Source organism: Natator depressus, chromosome 2 (assembly GCF_965152275.1).
Source record: "Natator depressus isolate rNatDep1 chromosome 2, rNatDep2.hap1, whole genome shotgun sequence".
Classification (NCBI taxonomy): Eukaryota; Metazoa; Chordata; order Testudines; family Cheloniidae; genus Natator; species Natator depressus.
The window spans coordinates 38,420,150-38,434,846 of record NC_134235.1 but is presented as its reverse complement, the minus strand read 5'-3'; the positions used below and the strand labels follow the sequence as shown (position 1 = coordinate 38,434,846).

Genomic DNA, 14,697 nt, shown 5'->3' with positions numbered 1-14,697 from the left:
CTAAAACTATATTCAAAGAGTAGTTATCAATGGTTCGCTATCAAACTGGGAGGATGTATCTAGTGGGGTCGTGCAGGGGTCTGTCCTGGGTTTGGTACTGTTCAATATTTTCATTAATGACTTGAATATTGGAGTGAAGAGTGTGCTTATAAAATGTGTGGGTGACACCAATATGGGAGGGGTTGCTAGGACTTTGGAGGACTGAATTAGAATTCAAAATGACTTTGATAAATTGGAGGATTAGTCTGAAATCAAAATAATGATGTTCAATAAAGACAAGTGCCAAATCCTACACTTACAAAGGAAAAATCAAATGCAGAGATACGAAATATAACTAGCTGGACAATAATACTGCCGAAAAAGATTTGAGGATTATAGTGGATTACAAATTGCATATGAATGAACAATGTGATGCAGTTGCAAAAAAGGCTAATATCATTGTGCGGCGTATTAACACGAGTGTTGTATGTAAGACATAGGAGGTAATTGTCTCACTCTTCTTGGTACTAGTGAGGCCTCAGCTATAGTACTGTGTCCAGTTCCTGATGCCTCACTTTAGGAAAAATATGGACAAATTGGAGAGAGTCCTGTGGAGAGCAACAAAAACGATGAAAGGTTTAGAAAACCTCACCTATGAGGAAAGATTAAAATGAGAAAAGAAGGGGGATCTGATAGCAGTATTCAAATATGTAAAAGGCTGTTACTAAGAGGATGGTGATCCATTGTGCTTACTGAAGGTAGGATAACAAGTCATCTGCTTAATCTGCAGCAAGGGAGATTTAAGTTCAATATTAGGAAAAGCTTTCTAACTATAAGATAGTGAAGTATTGGACTGGGCCTCCAAGGGAGGTTGTGGAATCCCTGTCATTGGAGGTTTTTAAGGACAGGTTAGACAAACACACCTTTCAGGAATGGTGTAGGTATATTTGGTCCTGCCTCAACACAGGGGCTGGACTAGATGACCTATCAAGGTCTCTTCCAGCTCTACATTGCTTTGATTTTATAAGAGACTAAGGCCATGTCTACACTAACAAGCTTACAGCGGCACAACTGTATCAATACAGCTGTGCTGGTGTAAGAGTGCTCATGTAGCCTCATTATGCGATGGGAGAGAGCTTTCCCATCAACATAATAAAAGCAGCTCAGTGACTGGCAGTAGCCATGTCAGTGGAAGAGCATCTCCCACCGAAATAGCGATGTGCACAAGAGCGCTTATGCCGGCAAAACTTATGTCGCGCGGGGGGGGTCACACCCCTGAGCAACAAAAGTTTTGCCAGCATAAGTGCTCGTGTAGGCATGTCCTAAAGCAGTTGTCTAGAAACAGACAGTTTGTGCCCACCAGTCTTCTAAGTTCTGAAGAAGACTATTAATCAGGAAGAGGATATGTAATAGATTGATCTGGATTTTTCTCCCGTGCCCAGACTACAATTCTGCAATATCTAGCATCCCCAAATCCACAGCATGATTTGGGGGAACCCCATCCAAAGGAGGCAGCCACATGAGAGGGCTTCTGCAGAGATGTGCGATTTGACAGAACTGATCCAGTACCCTGAAAGAAAGATGTTTGACATCTCCAAAGTTAAAGAATTCAGGAAGGACAAACAACTCATCTCATATCTACTTCACATTTGGCCATAAAACCTCTCCTATCAAATGACTGATCCTGTGGAATCTACTCAATATTCTTTGTGGTTCTTGAAAGGAACCAAGATATGCAAGCCATCTTGGATCTTGAATTGCTCAATGTGTTCACCTGGAAATCTAAATGCATTATGTAGACTTTAAATAGACTCCCTACCCCTTCTGAATTTTCTGTCATTGATAGATGCCCCCTGTCATTATGGTATATCACCATAAGTATATATGCTTCTGAAACTACAGGAGACACTTTCAGTACAGGACCCTGCCTTTCAGTCCGTCACCCTCACAGAGTGTTTTTAACAATAGGCTTCCTAGAATGGGAACCAACCTCTACCCATTGCTCATCAGATCACCCTCAAGAAAGAAAAGGGGCCCAGTTATGGCAGCAGCTGTAGAAATATGGCTTTATGGAAAACAAAGAAAAAGACACATTTTTCAAATACAAAGACTACAACTTCTGGTGGGTCACATTAGACACAACTGAGGAAAGTGTCCTCATTTTGAAAGAGAAACTGAGGAAGATTACAAACAATTCATCTAATATTAGAAACCCCACTAAGATTTCTCATGCAGCTAGCTAGAAGTTATGCTGGTATCATGTGGAACCAAACACTTCCCACAATCTAACCCTCCATCAGATAACTATTTCTTAGAAGAGTTAAGGTGCTTCTCCAGTCCTAATAGTTGAAAGCTCTATTCCAGACAGACATCCGTTTTCTTTATAGTAGGATTAAATCTTGTGGTTATGAAGAAGTTTAGTATTTTACAGCTTTGAAAGGTGGTGTTCTGCAAAATACTCAGAAGAGATAGTCCTGTGTCCCAGCTGGGTAAAAGGGCTGGTCTCCCGCCAATCCTCTGGGAGAGAGGGAAATATCCATTTAAAATCATGGGATACTCTGAGTCTAAGAAAATAAATTCCCAGCAAAGAACACATTTTCCTTTCTCCTTCCCTCTCACTACTGCTCTTGGAAAAGATCCTATACTTATGAGATCTATGACTTTTTTACGCCCATATTTTTCATTTTGCCTTCTCATGAGGTTTCTTTTCTGATTCACCAAATTAAATATATAGAGCCGAACACACTGTAGGCCCTATATAAATTAATAGAATGAATGACCTATTATATTTTCAATTCTGGCACTTCTCAGGATCAAGCCCATTGACTTCAACAGGAGCTTAGGGTACTTAGCACCTTGCAGGATGAGGCACTTTTTTCCTATTCTAAGTATAGGGAAACAATGTAGTACATCAGATATAACTGTGGCAAATGTAGACTTTGTAATGGCGAAACTTATCTGTCAGATACCTAGGCATTACAAGTTAAAGTATATTGCCGTTATCTCCACAGTAATTGGTAAGGATAATACAACATGTATAAATATTAATATTTTCAGAACTGAAGTATGTAAGTCATATATTTTCAATTTTAAGATATATTTATATTTCATATCTACCAAAAGCAAATAGTCATAGTTCTGTCACTTTCCCACCATTTCAAACAGTCATCCAGTAACTAACTTAGCCATGGATTCTAGGTTAGGCTCTATTGGAAATGGCACAACTTACTGCTGAGAAAACTGACCAAAAAAATCAAACTTTGAAATGCTAAGCAGGAGAAAAAAGATGCTCAAATAAATTGGTTAGTCTCTAAGGTGCCACAAGTACTCCTTTTCTTTTTGCGAATACATATTAACATGGCTGTTACTCTGAAACCTAAGCAGGAGAAGAAATACAATATTGCCTGGTATTATTTTAACAGACTGGTCCATGTATGTATAGAATTTTTCATTCCACTCATTGGGGTTGACCAACACAACTCATTCATGGCTCTGCCACTTTTGAATTACACAGTCACCCCTAATTCATGGTATAAAAAGACATCAACACAGAGCATCCGCAAATATTTCACAGAGAGAAAAAACAGTCACAGTGCTGTAAGTCTGTACCTATTTTTGGTACACCTTTAATAATGAAATGACAAAGGAAGAAATTGTTTCACACAGAATTTTCAGAGTGCTGCTTATACATTTTCTTTTATAGATGTTATGATTTTGTTAAAACAGGCCATATTGAATCCATTGGGTTTTTTGTAATATATTTCAAAATACATAATAAATGTAAGTAATATGATGACTAATGGGTCAAGTGAAGTTGGAACATTTTAAATGAGAAAATAGCTGGAAATAATTTTCAGGAAACTATTCCAGTTGATTTTTGGTCCCCCACAAGGTATACGTTAACATAAACTCCATAGAATCGCCTCTGGGATCCGAATTCCCTCTCTGATTTCATTATTGCAACGTGATTCTTTTCCTTTCACCGTTAAGTCATCTCCTGGTGTGGTGGGAGCATATAATAAGTGTAATTTATTTATGTTTGTCTAATCTCCTTTTAACTCAATAGTCATTTCATCATTCTGTTTCCTAGTAGCTGTTCAGAAAGTTGTGAAGGGTAATTAGAAACTAATAACTGACAGAACTGGATTCACTTGGTAATCTAAAGATATGTGGCAAGGGAATGGAGAGAGAATTACAGCAAACAGGAAAGCAGATTAATTACATGCACTTTTCACTGGAAGAAAATATTTTTCCGTGAGATCCTCTAATACAGTTTATTCATATGTAGTTATGTAATTTGGAATAGTCCACTTTATCCCAGTTTGTTAAGGATCCCTTTATTGTTTATTTGCAGTGGAAGCTCCTCAGATGAGGATGGGGTGGGAATTGCCTATCCTGTTTTGAATCTCATTCCATGCTGCAGGGCAGAGAATTTGCCCTTCAGGAGACAGCTAACGTAGCTATAAGCCACCTTTGCTCCATCCTGATTCTAGTGTAATTTAGATAACTCTGAAGGACTGCCTAAATTACTGCAACCCATGTGTCCGCCTGCCTGTGGACAGCAACACTGCCCAGAATCTCTTCTGCACTACATGCTGTGGCCCTACCCCCGCCATGCCCTTCCCACCTGTATGCCATGGCTTGTGAAGGTGTCCTCAAAAGACAGTCTGTAGCTGTCTGTCTTAGTTCTTGAACCTGGGGAATTCTTTCCCACCTGTATCCATGGTTTTTAGTGGCCCTTTTACCTGGTATGAAGGGGCCAAGTAAGGGGTTGAAAATTTCACCCATTATGATCTTTATCTGCTGCTGTAAAATGTCACCAATCTCCACTGATATATATTCTGTCCATCTCTTAAACAAATTTTTCTCAGAGTGAAGGTTAATGTTCCTTTCACAGTGTTAAGGAGAAAGTATAAAACCCGGCAAACAATAAAATAATGTGGATTGCTCAGTTTTATTTTTATTTTTTATGTTTTACTTAAAATGCCAAAGAATCTTGTTGCATAATTTTGTCATTATGAGATTGTTAAAATATTTGCAATAAAGGCTGCAACGTTAAATTTTCTGCAGTTATGCTTTTGGCTGACCCACCAATTTCTGTTAAGCCTGATTCAATGTATAATAATAACCTAATATAAAATTTGCCAAGTTATCAGGCATGACAACATTTTTTACTGTGTGACACACACAGTTTCAGTGAGGAAAACAGGGAGGCCATCCACTTACCCTGGCTTGTGTTGCTCCTGTGTTTTAGTGCTAACTTTTTTTTTTAATTGCTTTTTGGATGAATTCAAGGTTTATGAAAGCAAGTGACTAATAGCACTAATTAAATACAGACATAATGAGACAGGTGCTGTGCAAGTTTCCCTGCTCAGCTCTGCAAGTGCACCTCAGTCCAATCTCTCTGACTAATCTATCCCTATATCTTTCTCTGTCTGAGAGATCCCAAGAGAGTACTACTGGGCAATTACTCATCTGTCCTTTAAGGCTCTCTCATGCAGAATACTCTAGGGTTTTATCTTGTCACCTCTCCTGTGGAACATGTATATTAGGATGTATTTATTCTTGCTGTCTGCAGAAGTAGAATATATTGCTGCAGGAAAGCATCAGTAGTCAAATAGAAAAGGAGTACTTGTGGCACCTTAGAGACTAACCAATTTATTTGAGCATGAGCTTTTGTGAGCTATAGCTCACTTCATCGGATGCATGTAGTGGAAAATACAGAGGGGAGACTTTATATACACAGAGAACATGAAACAATACCTCCTCCCACCCCACTCTCCTGCTGTTACCAGGAGGAGAGTGGGGTGGGAGGAGGTATTGTTTCATGGTGTCTGTGTATATAATGTCTTCTGCAATTTCCACAGTATGCATCCGATGAAGTGAGCTGTAGCTCACGAAAGCTCATGCTCAAATAAATTGGTTAGTTTCTAAGGTGCCACAAGTACTCCTTTTCTTTTTGCGAATACAGACTAACACGGCTGTTACTCTGAAAGTAGTCAAATATGCTCTTGAAAAATAAGGTGTCTCGCCTCCAGTTTAGTTTCTCACATGCTTAACTGTGAAGCAACACCAACAAATATTTTGAATCTGGTCCTTCAGTGCAACTTCATTGATGTATAAAGATGATCTAACAGGTATGGTTTTCCAAAACATCTAGGTGATTTAGGAAGCCAAATCCCAGTAGGACTTGGGAATTTAGGCGCTTTTGAAAATTTTACTAATAGATTTTTTACTTTTTTAAATGTTTCCTTGTTTATTTGGGATGGTGAGTCCTGGAGAAAATCAGAGAGATTTAGTCTTAGGCCCAGACTTTTAAAGGTATTGCTTTTAGGTGCTGCTGTACTCATCGTTGCAATGCCTAACTGATTTAGGAGCCTACATCTCAATTTTAAAGGGGATTTAGGATTCTAATGCCTAAATCCCTTTTAAAATTGGGATTTAGGCTCCTAAGTCAGTTAGGCATTGCAACACTGAGTGCAGTACACCTAAATACTTTTTAAAATCTGGACCTCCGTGACTTTCCATGCCCTTCTTTCTCACTTTATTTCAAGTTGTTACTTATTTTGTTATTTTCTGCCCATCCTTTTAGCCTATATATGGGCCTTTCTATTATTTACTTGTCTTAGCTAGTGTAACACTTTTCAATTCAACATGGAAAGTTTCAGCACAAAAGGAAAATTTTTCAGAAAGGTATTAATTAAAATGGTGAGTTTTATGATTAAAATAGTTTTTCAACTGTAACTTACAGCTAACTGCTGCCAATGAAGCATTAATAACATTTTTCCAGGAAGCCTTTATTTCAAATTCCACATTTGTTTCCTTAAAGATATAATGGAAGTCTGACCTTCCCATTATCAGGTTTATGTCCTGTCATTGTAGGAAAATAGCCCTAGTTTTACTTTTAGAGACTAAGGTCCTGATTCAGGAAAGCTTTTAAGCTTGTACTTAAGCCTGTTGAAATCAATGGTAAACTTAAGTGTGTGCTTATGTGATTTTCTGAATTGTGGTGTAAGGATCTAATCTTGCTGCCCTTAACCCTTGAGGTAAAAAGTTTCATATTGCCTGAGAAGCAGAAGAGTTGAGTTCATCTGGCTAAACCACAAATCTCAAATGATTTTGCCTTAAAAGAACAAGCTGGTCATTTCAAACTTGAAACTTGGCCCAACTTTGATTTAAAGGTTTATCAACCTATGTGAACCTTTCAACAAACTGTCTGCAACATGAACTTGTAACAAAACCTAAAATTAGGCAGTTTTGTATTTTGTTGTGAACATTTCAGACAGCTGAGTTGCATGAATGAAAGTGATCACAAATTGTGCTCTGTAACTGAAAAGAACTGTACAGAAGGGGGGGAGGAAAAACCTTTTTTCCTTAAAAAGGCAACTACAATTTTTCATTCTTCATTACCGAATGAAAGCTGAACCCCAAAGCAAAAATGTACTCACAGAGACTGTGTGCAGTGGCTTCTTGTCTGGCTGACTGGATGAAAAGGGGTTGTTGCCCCTACAAGGGGCTCACTCTTCAATTAATACAAAAGATGAGGAAGGGGGGAAATTACCTGGATGGGCAGGGAGGAACAGGAAGTAGCTGGACCAGGTATGTGTGTGGAGACACTGCCCTTCCAGATGACCTGGGAGAGAGGGCTACTTATACCCCAAGCAGTTGAGGAGAAGCCCTCTGTCACTGTGATCAGGCTGGCAACACCCACCCTCCCGCAGACTGATTAGGAGTATAACTGGGTTTCCTCATGATCTGCTGTGGGCATTATGCTAGTCGCCTTTTTACTTGGGTGCTGGAAAGGAATTTTTCCCTCACTGCCAGACTGCCCAAGATGGGGTGGGTTTTTTTGCTTTCCCCACAGCTGGTCTGGGACATGGTGGGGTGGCACAGAGGAAATAGGTTATGATGTCACAATGTAATAACTAAAAAATTTGGCAGATGCTCAGTGCAGGTCCTCATTATGGAAGGGATATAGTTATCGGGGGGGGGGGGGGGGGATGGATTGGAAGGGGATTTAGAGGAAAGTATCTCTTAAAGGAGGTGGGTAAGTGGGTTCAGGGCTCCTAATGTCTGGTACAGTGGAAAGCCAACTCCATCCTTTTTTCTAGCCACCTTAATCCTTATATGAGGGGAGGGCAGCAGGGTCCCAGCAATAGGTTACATGGAATCAGGTTGGGTAGGGGGAGGGCTGAAAGTAAGGGGAAACAATTAAGGAAATATTGATGGCCTGCACTGTGTGATTTGTTGTTGCGTATTCCCACATATTTTAAGTGGGTAAAGTTCTGTTTTAATTAAACCACATCCATTGCCCCCTGTCTTTCTTATAGTGTGGCCGGGACAATAAAAACTGAGTTAAACCTGGATTTCTGTGCTGAAAGCCCCAACTCACTGGCTCTGAGAAGTGTTCAGCAGCATAAAAATAAGATTTAACTAACCAAAAAATTCTGCTGCCCACCTGCACAATCGTCTTGGTACTTTGCGGGAATATAACATCACAACTATTAGAAATGTCATTGCAACCCATGAAATTCATTTTATTGTGATTTCTCAAAATAATGCATTTTGAGATATTTTAATTAAACCAGGAAGTATCAATATAATTTCACAGGAAGTACCAAGAAGATTTCATAGAGCGGGGAAATATTTATAAAAGGTTACATTATTTCTGTTCTGAATGTTTCCCCAAAGCAGAGATTAAGCATAACTAATTTTTTAGGTTTGCTTTACTGTTCACATTTAAGCACAAAATACATTTAAAACAGTATGATATAACCACTGAGTAGAAAACCAAAAAAGTATACACATTATCCATCAATTTAAGTGTGGTGAAAATTTCCACTGTCAGCTTTAGAGTTTATATACAGTACCACTAGAGTTGCTTGACAAAAACTCAAGGGAACGAGGAATATATATTTTCAGTCTGATGCACACAGATTTATGTATTTACCCTCCTACACACTGGAGTTTGTCTATGTCTTTTCATAAGGCTGTGATGATCCCTGAACAGAAACAAGAAAATAAGATTGTGGTTAGATTTCTTCCATTCAAACAGTGATCACTGTTTTTAGTAATTTTATTGAAATGTCAAAATCAGCCAGAGAAATAGCATTCTCCCTCCATACTTCAAATAAATGGTAATTATTTTTTCCATTAAATGAGTAATTGATAATGTTTTTGTCTCTCTCAAATCTTTTCTGCAGCTGACATAAATGTGGCTATATCAAAGCCTTTGAAAGCAAACTTGAGCTTTGTCAAACTTGATCAAATAAATCATTTCCTGAAGAAAATCATAAGGACGAATGACTATGAGACTAGCAAAGAGGCTGATTCTTCAGCCAATAGCATTCCAATCAAGGATGACATATCAGCACCCGAATGTTCCAGTAGAAAGGATTCTCCACCTGCAGTAAGTGCTAATGGAGAGAAAATGACTTCAGTCCAAGAAAACTTGTGGAGAGTTGTTTCCTGTTTTCAAAAGATTTCCATTCAGACTGCTCAAATGGTTGTTTCTATGGAAACCATGCCACACCCAAATAAACCTTGCCTGTTAGCATCTTTATCAACCCTCAGTGGAAGTCTGCATGTCAAAGCTGGACATAAAACTACAGGTAAGACCTTTTAAAAATGAAAGATGCTACTTATTTGTATAAGTGTCATTATATTACCCATTTTACAGCTTGGTAAAGTGAGATATAGAGATTTGTGTTGTTGCTCCAGGTAACACAGTGGTTAGTAGCAGAATCAATTACCTTAATTCTCTACTCTGAGGTAGGAGTTGGGGTTTGATGTGGAGCTCAGTTAACTGGTTGCAGTCCCCTGATTTGGGGCTGTCTGACCTGGAACAAGTTATGGCTACACAGGGGCATCCCTAATTTATGCTTCTAGCATAAGGTTCCCTATGATAGTAGAGCTCCACTCTGCCCATCTCCCTCCCTCTCTGTCCCGTCCTCCGCACCTCTCCCCTGGTCCCTTTAGCCCAGGGGGTGGGGAAGGCTGACACAGGAGTTAGCAGTGCCATCTCCACCAGCTTTCTGCTGGCAGAGTGTTCTCCTGGAATTCTCCATTAGCTTTCTCCCATCACTTTAAGGCCACTTTGCACAGCTTACATAGCACAAAGTGGCTTTAGTGGATTGGAGAATCTAGATTTCCAAGAATCCTGATTTCCAATCTTTTACTGTAACCAGTAGACCACCAAAAAAAGTCAACCTTCCCCCCAAAACCCTCCCCAAACCCACTCAAACTCTGTAAATTTTAGAACTACGATTTTATAAAGTAGTTCACCAGTATTAGAGAAACCAAGCCTGCCCTCTCCTATATTCTTTTTCATATTGTGTAGTAATTAGAACTGGGGACTGGAATTCAGGATTACTGAGTACTATTTCTGGCTTTGCCTTGGACTTACTGTGTGGCCTTGAACCAATAAGCTAATCTGTCTCTGCCTCAGTTTCTCCATTAGTAAATGTAGGGAATAGTTTCAGTACTTCCTGTACTTGTCAGGGATGTTATATGGTTTAATGGTATTTGTAAAATGTTTGAGGGCCTGGGATAAATTACAAAGTACTGTAAATATTAATTGCTACTGTTTTATTATTAATTTTTCATAATTCTGGGTTGAATTCTGACTACATGGATACTGTAAGAAATGCTGCTAATGTGTATGCATACAAGAGAGACAAATTAGAACTTCCACACAGTAGATACTAGAGACCAGATTTTTAAAGGTATTTAGGTACCTAAAGATGCAGATAGACTTGTGGTGGGATTTTCAAAAGTGCCTAGGCACCTAACTCTCACTGAAATCAATAGAATCAATGGGAATTAGGCACACAGACACTCTCAGACAGAAAGTGAAATTTCCAGTTGTGACAACTGCTGTCACTGCTGTGAGACTTAGGGCACGTCTACACTACCGCTTATGTCACTCAGGGGTGTGGAAAAGCCACCCCACTGAGCAACGCAAGTTACAGCAACCTAAGCGCTGGCCACACTGGCACTATGTCAGTGGGAGACACCCTCCCGCCAACATAGCTTCCGCCTCTCGAAGAGGTGGAGTAATTATGCTGACAGGTGAACTCTCTTCCATTGGCAGAGAGTGTCTGCATCAGACGTGATACAGCAGCACAGCTGCTCCGATGTAGCACTTCTAGTGTAGACTGGCCCAAAAATGTAAGAAATTTCACACCCTAAGTAGAATTAGCAGAATGCCAAACATAAATAGATTCCCCTTTACGTTTAAGGATTTTTGCACCACTTTATAAACTGTATTGGTTAGTCTCTTAGTAAAACTAATAAGATGGTGCATTAACATGATCTGGAAGTTAGCCAGACCTAGCCAGCTGGCAGTGTAGCTTAAGAGATAAAGAAAATGGTTTTGTAGCTGAGAAGTATGAGTTCTAGGCCAAACTAGGTGATTTATTTCTTTTTCATCAGAAATATTCCTGCTCAGGCCAATAAACTTCAGTGCTTTTTTATTGTTTTAAAAGTTAAAAATGAAAAATTCAAGGTTCATAGAACATGAAAGGCTATGAAAGTGCTAGAGGCTGAAATTCTTGATTTATCCACAAATAAATTGCAGTACAGACAGAAACAGTGAATGTATTCCCACGCTTTTCCAATTGTATCTCAATCCTCGCATGGAAAGAGCAGCAACTGAGTAGAGTAAAGGGCATTTTTAATATCCTTTACATAGTTTTAGCCTTTTGTGTGTTCTAATCCTCTTTCTTTCCATCACTTCCCTTCTTTCATACTCATACTTTATCCCTCCGATGGTACATTATGGTGTTCACATAAGCTTCTATATATCAAAGCCAAGCCTGGACTGTCACTGTACTTTAAAGCAATTTGGCAAACTCAGCAGTGTATATCACTTCCCCCTGAGTTTTCATCCTCCCAGAAGGACTTACCTTGACTTGCACATTAAGCCTCAGAAACGTTCTGCTACAAAGTTGTATTTCTTAATCTTTCAGGCAGTTCCAGGAGACAGATTATGTTTGGGTTTTTTTGAATGCTGTAAACTACACTCAAGTTTCTAGTATGTTTTTATTCTGGCAAGCACTTTTAAATAAAGTGACAGCAGTGCCAAATCTAATCAAAATGGAAGCTAATCATTTTCTATGAATAACTTCCCTAGCTAGACAATAAAGAGAGATCAACAGACTCTCTTCACATCTCTCCTATTAAAGTTAGCGTATCTTTCTGTTTTATAAGAAGAAAAACAGATCACGTTCACATGAGCTTTTGAATTCCAACACAGCAATGTGGGAAATTGTTTTTAAGTTTCAGTAACTGAAAAACACATTTCCAAAGAACTGTATTCAAAAGCGCCTTATTTAAAACATTTAAAGGTAACTTTATGAAATAAGATAAAATATTGTGATGGGGCTTGAATTATATTTTTGTCTCAAAGATCTTCACAAGACACAAGAATACTGCAGTTACTAGCAAGAATTGTTTTATTAAGTGTAAAAAATATCATGCAAGTTAGCTGAATGGAAAAGTGCAGTAGCTGTGTCTATCAGATTTTTGAGAACGAGGACTATTTAAAATATGTCAGTTCTTGAATTTTCTTTTTAAAAAGTTTTATAGATTTACCTTTTGAGTTGAACAGGGTTAATGTCAGATATTTTATAGTATGAAACTAATACGCAAATACTTTACTGTGTCTTTGATTTTATAGTCATATAAGTATTGTGACCATCTGTAGCAGCTGCATTTTACGAATTATTTACTGAACCAAACTGAGCACAGTGACAAAAGTAGTCATCTCAGATGTACTGTTAAAACAGGGAAAGAAAAAGGAGCATTGCTTGCCTTTTATACAGTATGGCCATCTGTTGTACAGATGTTATTATATAGAATGACTTCAGATTCAATAATTGTAGAAAATTTTCATTAAAACCTCAACAATTTGCACTTGTTTACTTGAATCTGCATAACTCCGCAGTGAGACAACACAACACACTTGGTGTTTCTTTGGTTCTCACTAGCTTTCTCTTTGATCCTTTTTGATGTGCTGACTTTAATAAACATAGTTAAAAAAACTGTTCAAAAACATCATGGAAAAAACTACAAAGGAACAATTATTTCAGTAGAAACTACTCTAATCCCTTACTTACGCAAGCTATTTTTAGTGAAAAATGTTTTTTACACATTTTATGTGACAGTGTTTTATAAACAGTGTAAATGGTCCCATTTCCAGATGAGTTTTAATTTAAGAGATGAAGTTGGTTTGTAATGCTAAGAATTATTTAGAAAAACACACACGGGAATGCGTTGTCAGCTTGTTTCCTCCCTTATGAGGGGAGGGAGGGAACAAAAGCTTATGACCTTGTATAATGACTGAAGTTGTTTTTATTTTGTTTTGTTTTGTTTTTAAATTAACAAAGAAACTTGCCATATGTAATTTGTGAAAACTATTCCACCCTCCTTCCCGGACATTTAAAGTTTGTACCACTTTAACCATGCAAACTCAAAACCTTCTAATTTTTTTTCTTTTTTCCTCCTCTTATTGAAGAAGAAAATTGAAAAATACAATGGCTAATCAGTTGAATTATTTTTTTCACTTTTTGATGGGATAAATTGCAGTAGTGATTGTAAACATCACAACTGTGGATATTTTAGGCCTAATTATAAAACCTCCATTCCACTTAGCCTGTTGCAATATAAAACAACCCCAAACCCCATTAGTGTTTCAAGGGACTTCATTTTTATGGACACTCTGCAGGTTCTAATACAATAGTGACTTATAATCACATGATTCCAATTTCTGCTAGAATACTTATACTCCTCTGTACTTATGGCAAAGTCCTGAGTGGTTTTAGTAATGTAATATTATTATAGAATGTGATGTACTGTATTGCAGAAAACTCTGTGACTAAGGTTATCATTAACAGTAGTTTTAATTTTAGTTTAGTAAAGACAACAGTTATAACTTTGTGACATATTCAAGGACAGTAGTTTAAATGTGAAGGTAAATTAATAATTTAATTGTAACCAATGTATGTAGTTTAAAGACAGAAGTTAACATTTGGTTCCAGTTTTAGCTGGGTAAATTTGGAGCCACATCTTGAAATAGTGAATGCTGTGAGTTTGCTTAGGTAACTTTCAGGTACTTTATTTGTATTGTTGACCAGGAAGCCCAAATTCACAAGCAATCTGAGGAATTAAATGGACCTGAGCCTGTGAGGTGCTGGCCATCTCTTACATGGTGTCTTGCATCCTTCATGTCTCACTGTAGTCAGTAGCACTTGATGGTGCTCAGCACCTCACACAAGGTACAGAGCTTATTGTTGTGTAGTGCCTCATGTCATTAAAACCTGGATAATTCACAGAGGTTCACCAATAAATTCTAGAAAGCAGGTTGCAAATATCCTACACATGCGCCCCATTAGCTAATTTAGATTGATTTTGAAATTGGAGCTAGCCTCCTGGAAGAGAGGTTGGGAACATACTATCTCCAGAGTGAAAAAAAAGAAAACTGTAGACTCTCTCTGGACCAGTTTCCTGTTCCAGGAGGGCACAAGAGAGAAGACTCTCTGCTCGATGCCTGGGATGTTGGGATCCCACGCCACGAAAAATCCAGTGAATTGTTTTCTTGGTAAAAGAGTAACAGTTTAAATAATTTTCACTGCCCTTCCTCTATTTTGCAGATATAATTATCTTAGCATGCAAATAAAAGGCAAAAAAACCCATTCAGTTTCTCACGTGAAAATTGCA

At 38.2% G+C, this 14,697-nt stretch overlaps 1 protein-coding gene across 1 annotated transcript in view; it reads left to right on the top strand.

Moving 5' to 3' along the window:
• The window catches only part of VPS13B (vacuolar protein sorting 13 homolog B), a 913,989-nt gene that overhangs the window by 759,545 nt on the left and 139,747 nt on the right, over nucleotides 1-14,697 (top strand). The window contains exon 36 of the mRNA XM_074944046.1: nucleotides 9,183-9,590. Coding sequence (XP_074800147.1) covers nucleotides 9,183-9,590 — 408 coding nt within the window. The remainder of the gene's footprint in view (nucleotides 1-9,182; nucleotides 9,591-14,697) is intronic.